The following is a 15,653-nucleotide window of genomic DNA, read 5'->3' as shown; positions in this document are numbered from 1 at the left end:
CCTTTAGAATGGACTGGTTGGATCTCCTTGAAGTCCAAGGGACTCTCAACAGTCGTCTCCAACGTCACACTTCAAAAACATCAATTCTTCAGCGCTCAGCTTTCTTCACAGTCCAACTCTCACATCCATACATGACCACAGGAAAAACCATAGCCTTGACTAGACGGACCTTTGTTGGCAAAGTAACATCTCTGCTTTTGAATATGCTATCTAGGTGGGCCATAACTTTTCTTCCAAGGAGTAAGCGTCTTTTAATTTCATGGCTGCAGTCACCATCTGCAGTGATTTTGGAGCCCAACAAAATAATGCCTGACACTGTTTCCACGGTTTCCCCATCTATTTCCCATGAAGTGACGGGACCGGATGCCATGATCTTCATTTTCTGAATGTTGAGCTTTAAGCCAACTTTTTCACTCTCCTCTTTCACTTTGATCAAGAGGCTTTTTAGTTCCTCTTCACTTTCTGCCATAAGGGTGGTGGCATCTGCATATCTGAGGTTACTGATATTTCTCCCAGCAGTCTTGATTCCAACTTGTACTTCTTCCAGCCCAGTGTTTCTCATGATGTTCTCTGCATATAAGTTAAATAAGCAGGGTGACAATATACACCCTTGGCGTACTCCTTTTCCTATTTGGAACCAGTCTGTTATTCCTTTCCCAAAACAACCACACTTCTACCTCGAGAGCATCCATGAGCAGAGTTTTATAATGCACTGCCCCTGAGGGCCATGACTTATTTCTGGCATAGACTAAAGAGAAGGTCCTGGGTTCTGTGAGTTCACTGGCTCTAAGGCAACAGCTCACACTGGTGATACTGAGGGACCAGGGCTGAGATGGGAGTGCAGGGGACATAGCCGGGGAACCAACATGTTGAGAAAATTTTTTCAGTCACACCATGTCGTCAGTACAACAACAACTAAAAGTATATGACCAGTCACCATTCCAGTGTCTGCTTACTTAGCTATGGGTGCTTACCAACACTACATTCACGTCATTAATTTATATGACTTCATAATATTGTGATTATGGATGACTGGTTAAATTTAGATTGATGCAAAAGTGGGGGAACTTATTCATTTAATAATTCATTTATTCATTTGATAAATGTAAGCGTGTAGTCCCTAAGAAGGCTCCAGGGACTGTGTGGATGGAGTGAGCTTCTGAGGTCAGAGTTAAATCATCTCATGGAACAGATCCTCAGGACATTAAATGGAAGAGACGGTGGCAACCCTGGGTGCAGAAAACATCGGCTCTTTACTCTGTATACATCGTGCAGACTTGCTACACTAAGATGTGATAAGGAATGCAAATGAGATGCAGGCCGTGAGTACTTACTGACCTAACCCCAAACAGCTGGAGTCAGACTGCAGACCAGCATTCTGAAGACAGAAACCAATACTAAACAAATTCAGAGCGCAGTCAGCTCGAACTTATCCATGCCAGTGGCAGAATGGTTTACTCACGAAGGAACAGGAGGAGAGCCTCCCCCAGCTGGCTGGGCCACCTCCACCACCTCAGCGCTCTAAGGGGAATGTCAGGGTGGAGGGGCTGGCAGGGGAACCTCGTTCAGGAAAAGAAGCCCGAAAGAGTGTGTCGTGAAGGAAGGGGAAAGGAAGGCAGCCACACCCACTAAGAAGGTGGGGTGAGAGTCCCTGGGCGCCTCATTCCACACGTTTCACTTGCGTGCAAGTACGTACGTTTCTCGGTAGGTTTCTGACACAGTGGATTCTCATGTCTCTGGAATAATTGAGGACACACTGAAAGGCTGAAGACTGAATCACATAATTCCTTGTACTTTTTTTCTTTTTTTTTGGCCGTGCCACACATCCTAAAATATCACGTGGTATTTTAATGCCCCGACCAGGGATTGAACCCATGCCGCTAGCATTGGAAACATGGAGCGCTAACCGCTGGACCACCAGGGAAGGCCTCAACTACATGACTTCTGAGGGATGTATCCTTCAAGGACATACAAACCAAAGTAAACATCAACTGTCATATATTACATGTACTTAAGAACTCCTAAAATAACAATCGCAAAGAATTATTTGTAGCTTAACCTTTAAGCCTATTTGTAAAAACACAAGAAACCTAAATCTGCCTGTCCTACTAATTCATACATTCTTTCAACAAGATTTGCTTAACACTTCCAATATGCACAGCAATGCAGCAGGAGCTGTGAAGACATAAAATTTAAAAGATGAAGCCAAGGTGCAGGGGAAAAATGCAGAAAAAACTAGAGGAAAAGGACGAGAACTATTCATTGTTCACAGAAGAAAAGACTATTCAGAGGATGCAAGAGCAACAGACTTCATCAGTGAAGACACCCTAAACGGGGTAAACCCAAATGGAGTCTGACGTCCGTGATGCTCACAAATTGGCCGAGAGAAGGAAAGAGGAGGTGTTTCCATGTCAGGGACCAGGGACCAGTGAAGGAAGGGAACTGGGGGTCTCTACAGAAGGGATAAGGGAATTCCCTGACAGTCAAGAGGCCAGGGGGCTTCCCTGGTGGCTCAGCTGATAAAGAACCCGCCTGCCAATGCAGGAGACGCAGGTTCGATCCCTGGGTCAGGAAGACGCCCTGGAGAAGAAAACGAGAACCCATTCCAGTGTTCTTGCCTGGGAAATCCCATGGACAGAGGAGCCTGGAGGGCTACAGTCCATGGGGTCACAAAAGAGGCAGACGCGACCTCGGGACTGTGGTTAGGGCTTCTGAGCTTCCACTGCAGGGGGCACTGGTTTAATTCCTGGTTGGGGAACTAAGATCCAGCATGCTACACAGTGTGGCCGAAAGGGTTTAATTTTTTTTTTTTTAAAGAAAGAAGGATCAGTCCAACAACGGTGGAGGCGCCACGATACAGAACAAGGTCAAGCCCAGTGGACAACGGCCTCAGACCCCCTGATGGCGGTGATCTGATGCAAAGTCGCAGGTCGCAAGTGGCCCCAGGGAGGGCCCCCGGGACACCCAGGGCTGTGTCCTCACCTTTGCCGTGGAAGAACTTGCGGTAGTAGTAGGCCCCCAGGTCGATGTGCTCAATGACGTAGCGCTTCACCTTCTCCCTGTGCACGGGCTGGCTCTCCCTGGGCACCTCCAGGACGGACACGCCCGCGTTGGTGCAGTGGGAGCTGAGCGAAGACTCGAAGGAGCAGCTCTCCCCAGAGCTGGAGGCCGACGAGCTGGCTCTGGACAGGGCGATCCTCCGGTCGCCTTCCCCGCCCGTCTCGTTCCGGAAGTAAGGGCAACTGAGGACCAGGTCGTTGCTCTTGCCATCACCCTCATCGGCATCGAGGTTCTCTTTGGAGTTGAGGTCCTCCTTGCTCCCCAGCGGGGAGTCGCAGCTGCCCGGCGGGCCGGCTGGCATCTGCGTTTGGGATGCCGCCGAGGCCCCGGTGGTGATGTTTTTCCTCTTGCCCACGTTCGCCCTCGTGGCCATGGCCTCGTTGATATTGAACAAGATGCTCTGGACATCATAGTGTGCAAAACAGCGCTGGCAGTTCCAAGGGCGGACCCCCCTCTCAAGACGCCCGTCTTCCAGCTCGCAGGTGAACTTGAACGCCTCATGTTCGCTTTTCACGGCCCGTAGCTTGCGGAAGAGGGACGTTTCCACCGACTCTGACTTCAGCCTCCGTTTGAAAGGCTTGTCCCTGTCTCTCCCCAGGAGGAGGGCGCTGTCCATATAGTCTAATCCTGAGATGCGTACGAACTCGCCTCTAGAAATCTGTGCTGCGGCGTGAAGGCTGGGGGAGATCGCTGGGTCACAGGGGAAGAACTCGGGGAACTCGAAAGGGGCCGTGGCCTTGTGGTCACAGTTCTCCAGCCGATACCCTCGAAGCATAGCAAAAAAGTTCTCCCCTGACAAGCCCTGCCGGTCGATGGACGATGTGCTTCCGTACTCCCTGTGCAGGGCAGCCCCTGTATTGGGGTTCACTGCATTTTGGTCTAAGACATCTTCCGCGTCGATGTCGCTGATGGTAACATCACTATTGCTTCTCTGTCTTATGGGGTGCAGTCCTCTTTGCGGGGAGTGCACAAAGATGTCCCCGATGGGATACTTTGCCTCCACGAAGTCCAGATCGAGCGGCTCCTCCTGTTGGCCATCGCTCCCATCATTTTGCCCATTGTGTATAATGGATGCGACACTTTCATAGCTGGTCTGGGACCGGCTTTCCCACAAGGTCTTGCAGGTCAGCTCCTTGGAGCAGTCCTTTTTAGGAGGCCACTCAGACACCCTTGCTCTCACACCCATCTTGGGCACGGCTGGGGTACCATTAGCTGGACCACCACTCTCAATGGAACTGGAGGCAGCTAAAGAAGTGGTGGGTCCCATGTTGCCATTGATGGCTTTAAATTTTCGAGCAAAATAATCATCTGACTTCATGATTCTGGGAGGATCCTTGAACTTCGAAGAGGCTCTGCCGAGCTTGTGCTTTTCTTCTTGTGACTGTCTGGGGTCACTCATGTCTGCCAAGGCAAGGAGCTCCAAGTCTCACCAGAAAGACTGCTGTAAATCTAATCACATTGTTATTTACAAAGGCTTCTTTTAGAGTTGTATTTCCTCTTGTTAACCAAAAGCAAACAACATCCTTAGAGTATGGTTCCCCCAAAACCAACTTGCTTCTCAGTCTGTGAAAATTTTGTACACCTCCGTCCTTTCCAACAGCATCCCTTAAGACAACTGGCCAGGAGTGTTTCCTTCACCTGAATTAAAAAAACAGAAAATAGCCATTAACAATCACTGCAGCTCAAGTTCAACACATTCCCCATACAGCTTCTTACCGGCCCTTCTCTCCAGTTCCCCCCAAACTGTCAGAAGTTTCATGGTTCCACATCATGCTCCTCTTTTCTCCAAATGCTCTGCCCTCTCACTCTACTTGGCAGCCTAGCATTCACATCACACAATCAAGCAGCACCCTCCCACCCCGGGCCCACATCTGAGCAAAGCGTGCTTCCTCTGTGTCTCCATAACACCCGCATCCACACTACCACAGCAGTTTCTCTCATACTCTTCTGGTTCACCGATCAGTCTCCTCCACCAGGGAACTGGAAGCTCCCCGAAGCCAGGAGCTATGCCCTGCATCTCCATATCAACAGTATGTAATGAAGTAGCTGGGCTTAACTCAGTTAACCAAGCAACACTTCAATTAGTTACAAGAGTAACACAACAGTAATGCAATTGTTTGAGTATTCTTAAACTGAAACAGGTAAACTCAAAATGTCCAGCAGCAAAAAGGTCAGTAGCAGGCATTAACAATGAGTTTTCAGAATGTTTTCTTGCAAACAGATAGGAATTCACAGAGACCCTCCTGACAGTGAGAAGGAGTTTCTCAGAATCTGGTGTCAGATTCTTAATCTACTGTATAGCACAGAGAACTCTGCTCAATGTCAAGTGACAGCATGGATGGGCGGGGAGTTAAGGGGAGAATGGATACATGTATATATATGGCATGTATGTAATATATGTACTGTAATACATGTATTATTTTCTCTATAATTTAGATTATCATCAAGTCTGTTCCTAGAAAGAGAAAAAATGACAACTGAGAAATGAAAGAAAACAACTTCTGGCCTGATAGTTCTCTGCGAAAATGATATTTGCTGCCCATCTGAAACTATCACAATGTTGTTAATCGACTATACTGCAATATAAAATAAAATGTTGAGAAAAAAAAAAGAATCTGGTGCCTAAACAAGTACAGTTTTCTAGTTCATTATGCCAATAGCAACTTGACAAATGTGTGGGGGAAAACAGAAGCTTAGAGATTTAAAACATGATTCACCTTTGTGGCCGGTAGAAAACTTGACCTCATCAACCCTCCGCTTTAATTATAAATAATTTTTCAATTTATTCTGTTTTTAATTAAACAAAAATATTTTCCAGGTATTACATATTTCCTGAACTCACAGCTGTCAAGGCATCTTGCTGCTGGATAAGGAATTTAAAAAAAAAAAATGATTTTACTTCTTCTGAAAACAATGATGAGAATAAAGGCATAATATAGCTAGCTGCTTTCCCTCAGCCTTCACCAAAGCGTAAAAAACAACTGCAGTTCAGTTAGGAGTCATGTTAAAATTCCGAATAGCTAAACAGTGTAAGGACTCACTCCAATGAGTTCTTAATGACTTTCTGATGACCATGTGGTGATCTCCAGAAATAGCAGGTATTATGATGGCAGCTTGCTTTCTTCTCCATTGGAGAAAAATGATAATAAGTTAGAGTGGGCATGACAACATGCTGTCTGCACCCAGGGCAGCTTCATAACTGAGGGAATAATGATATTCTAGAATGAGGAAACCGAGGGGGAGTGAGCAGGCAGATGCTTCCCTGGACTCAGCAGACCAGGATCTGCCCAGAGTGCTCAGAGAGGGACCAGAGCTGAGAGCATCTTATCTATTTCACTTATAAGTATTAAATTTCAAAGAAACACAGATGATTCTGAATTATAGTTATGCCCTCTATAATTTAGATTATCACCAAGTCCTTTCCTGGAAACTGAAAAAATGACAACTGAGAAATGAAAGAAAACAACTTCTGGCCTGTTAGCTCTCTGCTGAAATGGGGTTTGATTCACTGTAGCAGGCGTCTATGTGATGTATACACTCTATTGATAAGTCCGAGGCTTACTGAACACTCAACACAATCTGAAAGGGTAAGAATGACGTCTAATGGTTGGCACAGAGCTATGCAAATTCTCGAGGCATTAATGTGACACTCCTTTTCATTATCTACTACTAATCTGTATCCCTGCTACAGAAAAAAGAACCATGCCCTACCAAGGATCCAGTTCCAAGCTCCGAACTGTGAGGTTTCTAGAAATACAATCAGGAACTAAGCGCTCACCACCTCAACAACAACAAAACGCACCAAAAGAAACCAGAAGAGAAGGTATGAAAAAAGATAAAAGTTGAAATTAATGGGATGGGGATAGAAAAAACAGACACATCCCAAAGGGGGATTTTTTTTTAAATCTTTCTTTTCAATTTTAATTTTTTTAACACCAAAAACATTTTGTATTGGAGTCCAGCCAATTAACAATTTTGTGGTAGTTTCAGATGAACATCGAAGGGACTCAGCCATACATATACATATATCCATTCTCCCCCAAGCTTTTTTTGAAGAGTAAGAAAATGGATACACTCCTTCCCAAATCTGAAATAAGGGAAAGAAAGAATAATCTTACACAAGTTTGGAAATGAGAGAGGGGACATGTTCACACACACATGTCTAAGTGAAATAAAACTAAATGAAAAAGAATTATATCACAAACAACTCTACAGTAACAAATTTAGAAACAGAGAAGAAACTAACATTTCCTGGCAAAATACAAACCCCCTAAACTGATCCAAGAATGGAAAATTTAAACAACGTGATTACCGCTGAAGAGGACAGAAATATGACCACCCCTTTATTCTCCCATTTGGGTTTCCCTAGTGGCTCAGTGGTAAAGATCCCGCCTGTAATGCAGGAAACGTAGGTTCAATCCCTCAGTTGGGAAGATCCCCTGGAGCAGGAAATGGCAACCCACTCCAGTATTCTTGCCTGGAGAATTCCATGGACAGAGGAGCCCAGCGGGTAAGTCCACGGCGTGGCAAACAGTTGGACACAACTGAGTGACCGAGCACACACAGAGTACGCACAACACGTTTATGTTTGCCACTGACAACTCAAAGTGCTCAAAGTCAAACAGGTCTTGACAGTTACTGAGTAATACACTTAATCTAAAGCCGTAGCAGAACGCCTGCAAGTCCCTTCCTGCCAGCTCGTGGTCCTGGCCACATTTTCCAGCTTGCCGTAGCTCCCCAAATGAATCTCTAATGACAGAATTATAGAGGGCACCTTTCTTTTAAAAGTGTCACTAAAGTACTCATATTGTTTAACATTGTGATAAAAATAAAACACCCGAAAATAATGACAGCATTTGTTTTTCAGTAAGGTAAGTTAGAAATAGTTATATCACGTAATTTAAAAAAGTACTGTGGTTCATGGGGAAGAATTGAAACCAGTGTCTTTGAAAAGCAGATGTCAAGACAGACGGAAGGGCAAAGGCACTGAAGGGCGCGAAGCGCAGAGAGAAAATAATGGAGAGAGTGAAAAGCCGAAGCATGAGCTGCGGTGACCTCTGGAGCAATCCAGAACCTGGATTTCAGACTCTGGGTGAGAGGGAGGCAGAGCCGGGCACAAGCGTGTGCGCAGGCATAGGATGCCCTACCCCAGTGGGCCAGCCCTGCGAGGCCTGCACCCCACAGACGCGCAAGCAAGGCCCCCGGACCAAGCTGCCCGGCTTACAGGAGCCTGAAACGTAAGACCTCTCTGTTTCTCATTATTGTTAGCTCTTTCCCTAGTTCTAACCTTCTTCCTGTTTTCATACAGCATGCGGTTGAGACGTTTCTAAAAGACAGGGATTCACACTCTTAGTAGCAAGTACCTGAAAGCAATGAAGGTGCAATCCAGGAAGCATCCTGCAAACACCTGCACGCAACTCTGTCCTTTGTACTGATCAGATATTTATAATCCTCTGTGCTCACATCTACAACGTATGTCAAGAGTAGGGCAGCGTGCCAAGCGGCTGACTGCTCATGATTCCCAAAATGATGGAAGGGATAGGAAAAGGATGACATTTCAGAGAAGAGTCTTGAAACAGCAGCCTGCAGAAATGAGAGGGCTCTGACTGGCCTCCAGACAAAGCAGAGAGCACACAGTTACAGGCCGGCACCGCTTCAGAATTGGGAAAATGCAACCCCCAAAGCACAGAACTCTCTTTACCCAAAGTCGTGCAGGGGGTGTTGAGTCTGTGACACTAGTGTGGAATACAAGCGAATTATCAAGGTCAGTCCTGTCCTTGTCATCCCCTGTCCATTCCCCGTAGCAGCTGCTGAAAGGCCTTCTTGCCCCAGCATCTCAGCAGAAACTGCAGCTTCTTACTTCTCAGATAACAAAGAAGCCAACCCATTTCTTCTGACTTCTGTCATCACTTAATGAACTTACCCTCTCCTGACCCTGTTTCTCCAGACAGTGCTCTCCCTTTCCTTGAGTGCGTTTCTAATGTCAAGGACATCCTCCCCTAATAGTTTCCAATTATTCTTACACTACATTAAGCTCTATGGATTTTGCTCTTGATGGGGGAAAAAAAAAATCAGAAGGTGTAACCAGTACTCTGTGAGCATTTCAAAATCTACATGCGAAGCTGTCTGACTTCACAGGTGGTGGGGCAGTCTTGAGAGGAAGTGCTGAAGACCCAGCAAAAGGCCACTCAGAGAAACTAAAGAATTTCAGAGCCAGAAGGACCAAGGTGTTCTCATTCTAATGGTCTTGGTAATAATTCTTCAAGGACAGAAATGGAGAAAATGTGATATTTAAGCATAGCTGTGTTTAAATAGAATGTTTCTCCAAGTTTTCCGTGAGACATCAGTGAGTCTTCAAGAGCAATATTATAGTTAACGATTGAGCCACTTGCCAGGACTGCACCTGTAGCAAACGGATTGAAAACCACAAAATACACAAATTACGAGCCTCATTCAAGGGGGAAAAATGGTTAAAATTATATAACAGATTTATAATAAAATATAACTACCATAAAAATATGCATCTTTCATACTCATATTCTGCCGATTCTAATACTAACATGGATATCTGAGTAGGGAATAGAAACAGGAACAAACGTTCCCTAGGTTCATCCTCTCTGTGGCCAGGAAGACGATAGAGCTGAGGTGAGTTCATGCGCAAGGTCTAGGCACCTGAAGCACATGTCTCATGATATCATATGTTCAAGCACATTCAGCCTGCTATCAATGAAGTTACGACTAAGGAGCTGTAAAACAATCCACCAACCTGAATCTTTACCATAGTAGACCACGAACATCAAGGATATGAAAAAATTTGACAAATGGGCTACCATCCCATAATGATGATCATAAATGGATATAGACAGTTCATAATAACCATATTTTGGTAGATCTGGAGAAGGGCATGGCAGCCCACTCCAATATTCTTGCCTGGAGAATTCTAAGGACAGAGGAGCCTGGCAGGCTGCAGTCCATGGGGTCACAAAGAGTCGGACACAACTGAGTAACTTAGCAACCACAGCACGCATGGACATGAAAATTCATTCTTAGCCATTTATCTTGAATGAAACATTCAGTTCAGTTCAGTCACTCAGTTGTGTCCAACTCTTTGCGACCCCATGGACTGCAGCATGCCAGGCTTCCCTGTCCATCACCAACTCCCCGAGCTTGCTCAAATTCATGTCCATTGAGTCAGCGATGCCATCCAACCATCTCATCCTCTGTCGACCCCTTCTCCTCCAGCCTTCAAACTTTCCCAGCATCAGGGTCTTTTCAAATGAGTCAGCTCTTCCCATCAGGTGGCCAAAGTATTTGAGTTTCAGCTTCAACATCAGTCCTTCAAATGAATATTCAGGACTGATTTCCTTTAGGATGGACTGGTTGGACCTCCTTGCAGTCCAAGGGACTCTCAAGAGTCTTCTCCAACACCACAGTTAAAAGCATCAATCTTTCTGCGCTCAGCTTTCTTTATAGTCCAAGTCTCACATCCATAAATGACTCCTGGAAAAACCGTGGCCTTGACTAGATGGACCTTTGTTGGCAAAGTAATGTCTCTGGCTTTTTAATATGCTGTCTAGGTTGGTCATAACTTTTCTTCCAAGGAGTAAGTGTCTTTTAATTTTATGGCTGCAGTCACCATCTGCAGTGATTTGGGAGCCCCCCCAAAATAAAGTCTGCCACTGCTTCCACTGTTTTCCACTGAATTAAACATTGGGATGGTACAAAAGATAAATATTTGGGGAAATGAGAATATTAAAAAAGAGAAAAATTCATCTCCTGAGGCTTCGTAACATTTGTGGAGAATAATTCTTTTGGAGGGGATACTTTTCACACTGGTGTTAAACGGCTTTTCAAAGCACTCCATGTTGCTATTTGGAAGAATTTCTCAAGTGATGGCCCTAGAAAAGCAATGCCCTTGGTGTAGTTAGGACTTCTTCGTCAAAGTAAAGTAAAAAAGTGTCTGAAGGATTCGGTCTCCTCTGGATCCCTGTATTGTGACTCTACCTGACGCTGAATCAGAATCCATGTTCCACATATAAAATGGAATAAAAAGTAGTGCAAATGAATGTACGTAACAAAACAGAAGCAGACTCACAGACACAGAAAACAAACTAGCGGTCACCAACAGAGAAGAGGAAGGGAGAGGGGCACATCAGGGATATGAGATACAAGCTACTATGTCCTAGTTAACAAACAAGGCTATAGAGGGAATTACAGCCATTATTTTATAATAAGTTTAATAGATTATAATCTGTAAAAACACTCAATCTCTATGCAATATACCTGAAACTAACATAATTTTGTAAATATACTATGCTTCAATAAGATTCCTGGTGGCTCAGAGGTTAAAGCGTCTGCCTGCAATGCGGGAGACCTGGGTTTGACCCCCAGGTCGGGAAGATTCCCCTGGAGAAGGAAATGGCAACCCACTCCAGTATTCTTGCCTGGAGAATCCCATGGACCAGAGGAGCCTGGTGGGCTACAGTCCACGGGGTCGCAAAGAGTCGGACACAACTGAGCGACTTCACTTTCACTTTTACTTTCAATAAGATTATATCAATTGTAATTATTCTAATTCCTCAAATTCTTTAATCAATAAAAATGACTTTTAATGGTTAAAAAAAAATAATCTGTGCTCCATAAAAGGGTCAAACCAAAGGTTTCTTAGGTGGAGCTCTTATGTGACTTTCTGGTGGTCACATGCTCCACCAGAGTAGGGTTCTGGCCCCCTCTGTCCACCACTAACTAGGGCCTGGCACTTAGCTGGCACTCATGACTAGCTTCATTCATCCATCTAAACTGTAATGGCTGCAAATCAAACCACCCCAAAGTACTGACTCAACATACTATCATGACACTATCAGGGCACAATGACTCTGGATTCTTCTCTTTTTTTAGTTTCTTGGCTGGCCCCTCCTCTGATTTTCTTCAAGAGTTGATGCTCCTCAGGGATTACTCGAGGCTGCCTTCTCTTTTAATTCTGTCCATTTTCTCATGCAACTCTAGCAGCTTCATGCGAGTTTGTACGCTGAGGACTCTAAAATCTATGCACAGCCTGAAGATGTCTCCATGACCATAGGGCCACGCTACGCTGTGAGAGCTCACACCCTCCAGCATAGCCCCTAACCATCTACTCCCCCCTGCCCCATGCTCAGGAATGGCCCGCCAGCCCCCCGTGCCCACGCCAAGCAGTTGGGACTCACCCTGCCCTCCGTTCACAGTCCACGTGTAAACTGCGACCTGTAGCTTGACCTTCCGACTGTTCTCAAATCCACACAGACGGAGCCGTCTCAACTGCCACCACCGCTCTTATTCTTCCTAGATCATCCTAAAACGCTTCAGTAATTCCCCAACACAGGTCATGCAGGGTCTGGCCCATGAGTAGTTAACCAGCCCCTTGCCTGCTGCTCGAACCCCACCCCAGGCCCACACACGCTGCCCTTTGTTTGACTTTGCTCAGGGGGATTTGCACAGGGTGGCCCCTGCCCAAAGGCTCTGCAAGGCTTCTTCCCTCCTCTCTACTAACAGGTGTCAGAAGTGAGAGCTCAGTTCATAGATGAGTTCTCTGGAAACCTTCTCAAATTTTACCGCTGGTTCTTAAGTCATCTCAATGCAGGCTCCCCTAGCAGCCTGCCTCCTTTCTCACCCTACATTAACACCACACACACTATTTTATACCAGCCTGCTCACATGTCACGAACCCCCTCTAGACTCTCAGTTCTGGGCAGGCAGAGAGACTGCTTTGCACGTGATACTCAGCAAGCAGCCAGGCTCTACCACAGGCTAGTTGAGACCACAGCAAAGTGACTTATCCTTTCTGACCCTCAGTTTCCTATCTGTATAATGGGAATAATCCTTTGATATCAAAGTATCAGCCTAAAGATTTAATAAGATCCAAATGCCAAGTGCTTGTCTCTATGTTTCCTAAATTCAAAGTTTGAAAGAATATTAGTTGGAAGAATCGATCTATGTATGAATGAATATTTATTGATAAACTAACTGACTGCAAATCAAGCAGCTAAAATGAGTTCAATACGTCACTGTCCCCAAAGAGTACAGTCATGTTTATAAACCCAACACAGCTACTGTTGACAGATTTACATGCAAAGACTAACAGAACACAAAGCAGAAACTGAACTGCAATAGCTAAGCTGATTCTCCAAGAGGCAAACAGAAGCTTCCAGAAGATGATCTCAATCTTCAGTCATGTGCCAATTGCCTCCCAACTACAACTTCTAATTAAAACAATTTTAGGAGGACTTCCCTGGTGGTCCAGTAGCTAAGACTCCACATCCCCTGTGTAGGGGGCCTGCGTTGGATTCCTGGTCAGGGAACTAGATTCCACATGCCAGAACTAAGGGTTCACATGCCACAATGAAAGATTTCGCATGCCACAGTAAAGATCAAAGGTTCTGGGGTGCCTCAACTGAGACCTGGGCCAGCCAAATAAATAATAAATAAATATATAAAAAGTTATTTTAGGGACCACAACTGAAGCCCACCAGGCTCCTCTGTCCATGGAACTCTCCAGGCAAGAGCACTGGAGTGGGTTGCCATTCCCTTCTCCAGGGGATCTTTCTGACCCAGGGACGGAACACAGGTCTCCTGGATTGCAGGCAGACTCTTTACCATCTGGGAAGATTCACAACTATATTACAACAAGATTATTCTGGAGTTGGAAACTTCTAGTGTGTCAATAAAAAATAGTAACTCATTCCTGGTAGAGTAAGCTACTTTCAGCCATCCCTCCGTCCATGTACGTGTATGTCAAGAGAGAATAAACAAAGAACCATTTTCTGAAATGGAATATTTTGATCATGGAACTTTTCCAAGGAGACAGATGAACAGCTGTGGGTATTGACTATTTCCCATTAAATCTTTTAAATCAGAAAGAGATAAAAAGAGATGGCTCTGCACCTCTTTCCCTCAGGAGGTGATTAGTTATGGCATTTTTTCAGTCATGTGGCCCCTGACTTACAGATGACACAGTAGGAAATCAGACATTCCAATTAATAATTTAAGCTGAGGCATTTGTGTCTTAGGGAAACACAGGGAAAGAAGAAAAGAATTCCTACCTGGTGCCAAGTGATTTAGACTGTACCTCTGTTATCTGCATTTAAATATCATAGAAAATAATCTGTTCGATTCTTTAAATGAAGGTTTAATGACACTAGGTGACCAAGACAGGGACCTGCGCATTTTATAATAAAAACCTGGGAGGCTGGAGCCTTAAAAACTACATTTAGGGATCTTTCCTATTGTTTACCTGAAAGAGAAGCAACCCTCTCACTTTCTTCTCACTCCTGGTATGTCCTAATGAATCCACAGTGAAAACTCTTATAGAGCAAAGGATCTGTCTCACCTCGCTCAACAAAACTAAAATCAATCAATACTATTGAAGACTGAACTAAACGTACAAAGCAGCTACCTTCAATGCGTTCTTTGTTAAAACCCAACAAGTAGACCAGAAAAGCATTCAATCTGAGGATGCTTCCTTTCAATTGAACATAAAGGGCATGAAAAGAAAACCACACCAACCTAGACAATAGTCTAGTATTTGATTTTTTCAGAAATAGTAATTTTAGCAGCCAATACACAACAAACTCCATTCACTAATCACACAGTCTCCAAGCTATCTTCTCATTGAGCTCGTTTATCTGAATTACAGGATACTGAGTTTTGCTGAACAGCGTTATGAGGTTTATTGTGTGATACAAAAACCCCTTTGTTACTCCAGTAAATAAATGTATTCAGTTTTATTGGGCCCTGGACTGGATGCTGGGGGGCCTGGAGGAGCATTAAACATGAATGGCAGAGCTTCTTAAACCTCAAGAAGCTTCTTAGCTGGGTGAGAAATGCACACGCAATGGGAGAAATGCAGCTAAAAAAACAGGACCCCACTTCTGACACTATTTGCAGAAGGCACCCTCTCTGAACACCAATAAAGACAAGTGCACAATACATTCAACTCATACTCATCACCTGAAAAATCTACCTAAGAAGTAAGAGGTGTGGGAGAAAACTTGCACAGAAAGATACTCACTCCAGAACTTTAAGACCAAAAATGACGACACAAGTTTACCAGCCACTGTGTGTGTGCACACTCAGTCACTAAGGTTTGTCCCACTCTTTGTGACCCTATGGACCATGGCCCTCCAGGCTTCTCTGTTCGTGGAATTTGCCAGGCAAGAATATTGGAGTTAGTTGCCATTTCCTTCTCCACGTGATCTTCCCGACCCAGGGACTGAACCCACATCTTCTGTGTCTCCTGCATGGGCAGGTGGAGTCTTTACCACTGAGCCACCTGGGAAGCCTAATAGTCAGTGAAAAGTGAAAGAAAGTGAAGTTGCTCAGTCGTGTCCGACTCTTTGCGGCCCCATGGACTGTAGCCTACCAGGCTCCTCTGTCCATGGGATTTTCCAGGCAAGAGTACTGGAGTGGGTTGCCATTTCCTTCTCCAGGGGATCGTCCCGACCCAGGAATCGGACCCAGGTATCCTGCATTGTAGACAGACGCTTTACCATCTGAGCCACCAGGGAAGTTTCAGGGGTAAATACAGTTAATATGGTACAACGAAATATTACACAACCCCC

At 45.0% G+C, this 15,653-nt stretch overlaps 1 protein-coding gene across 6 annotated transcripts in view; it reads right to left on the bottom strand.

Moving 5' to 3' along the window:
- The window catches only part of SIPA1L2 (signal induced proliferation associated 1 like 2), a 242,677-nt gene that overhangs the window by 112,553 nt on the left and 114,471 nt on the right, over positions 1-15,653 (bottom strand). For all 6 annotated transcript variants that reach the window (XM_018042332.1, XM_018042336.1, XM_018042333.1 and 3 more), the window contains exon 3: positions 2,983-4,698. In XM_018042332.1, the coding sequence (XP_017897821.1) occupies positions 2,983-4,459 (1,477 nt within the window). In that variant the 5' untranslated portion in view covers positions 4,460-4,698. The remainder of the gene's footprint in view (positions 1-2,982; positions 4,699-15,653) is intronic.

Source organism: Capra hircus, chromosome 28 (assembly GCF_001704415.2).
Source record: "Capra hircus breed San Clemente chromosome 28, ASM170441v1, whole genome shotgun sequence".
NCBI classification, from domain to species: Eukaryota; Metazoa; Chordata; class Mammalia; order Artiodactyla; family Bovidae; genus Capra; species Capra hircus.
This window is presented reverse-complemented; position numbering and strand designations above follow the sequence as displayed.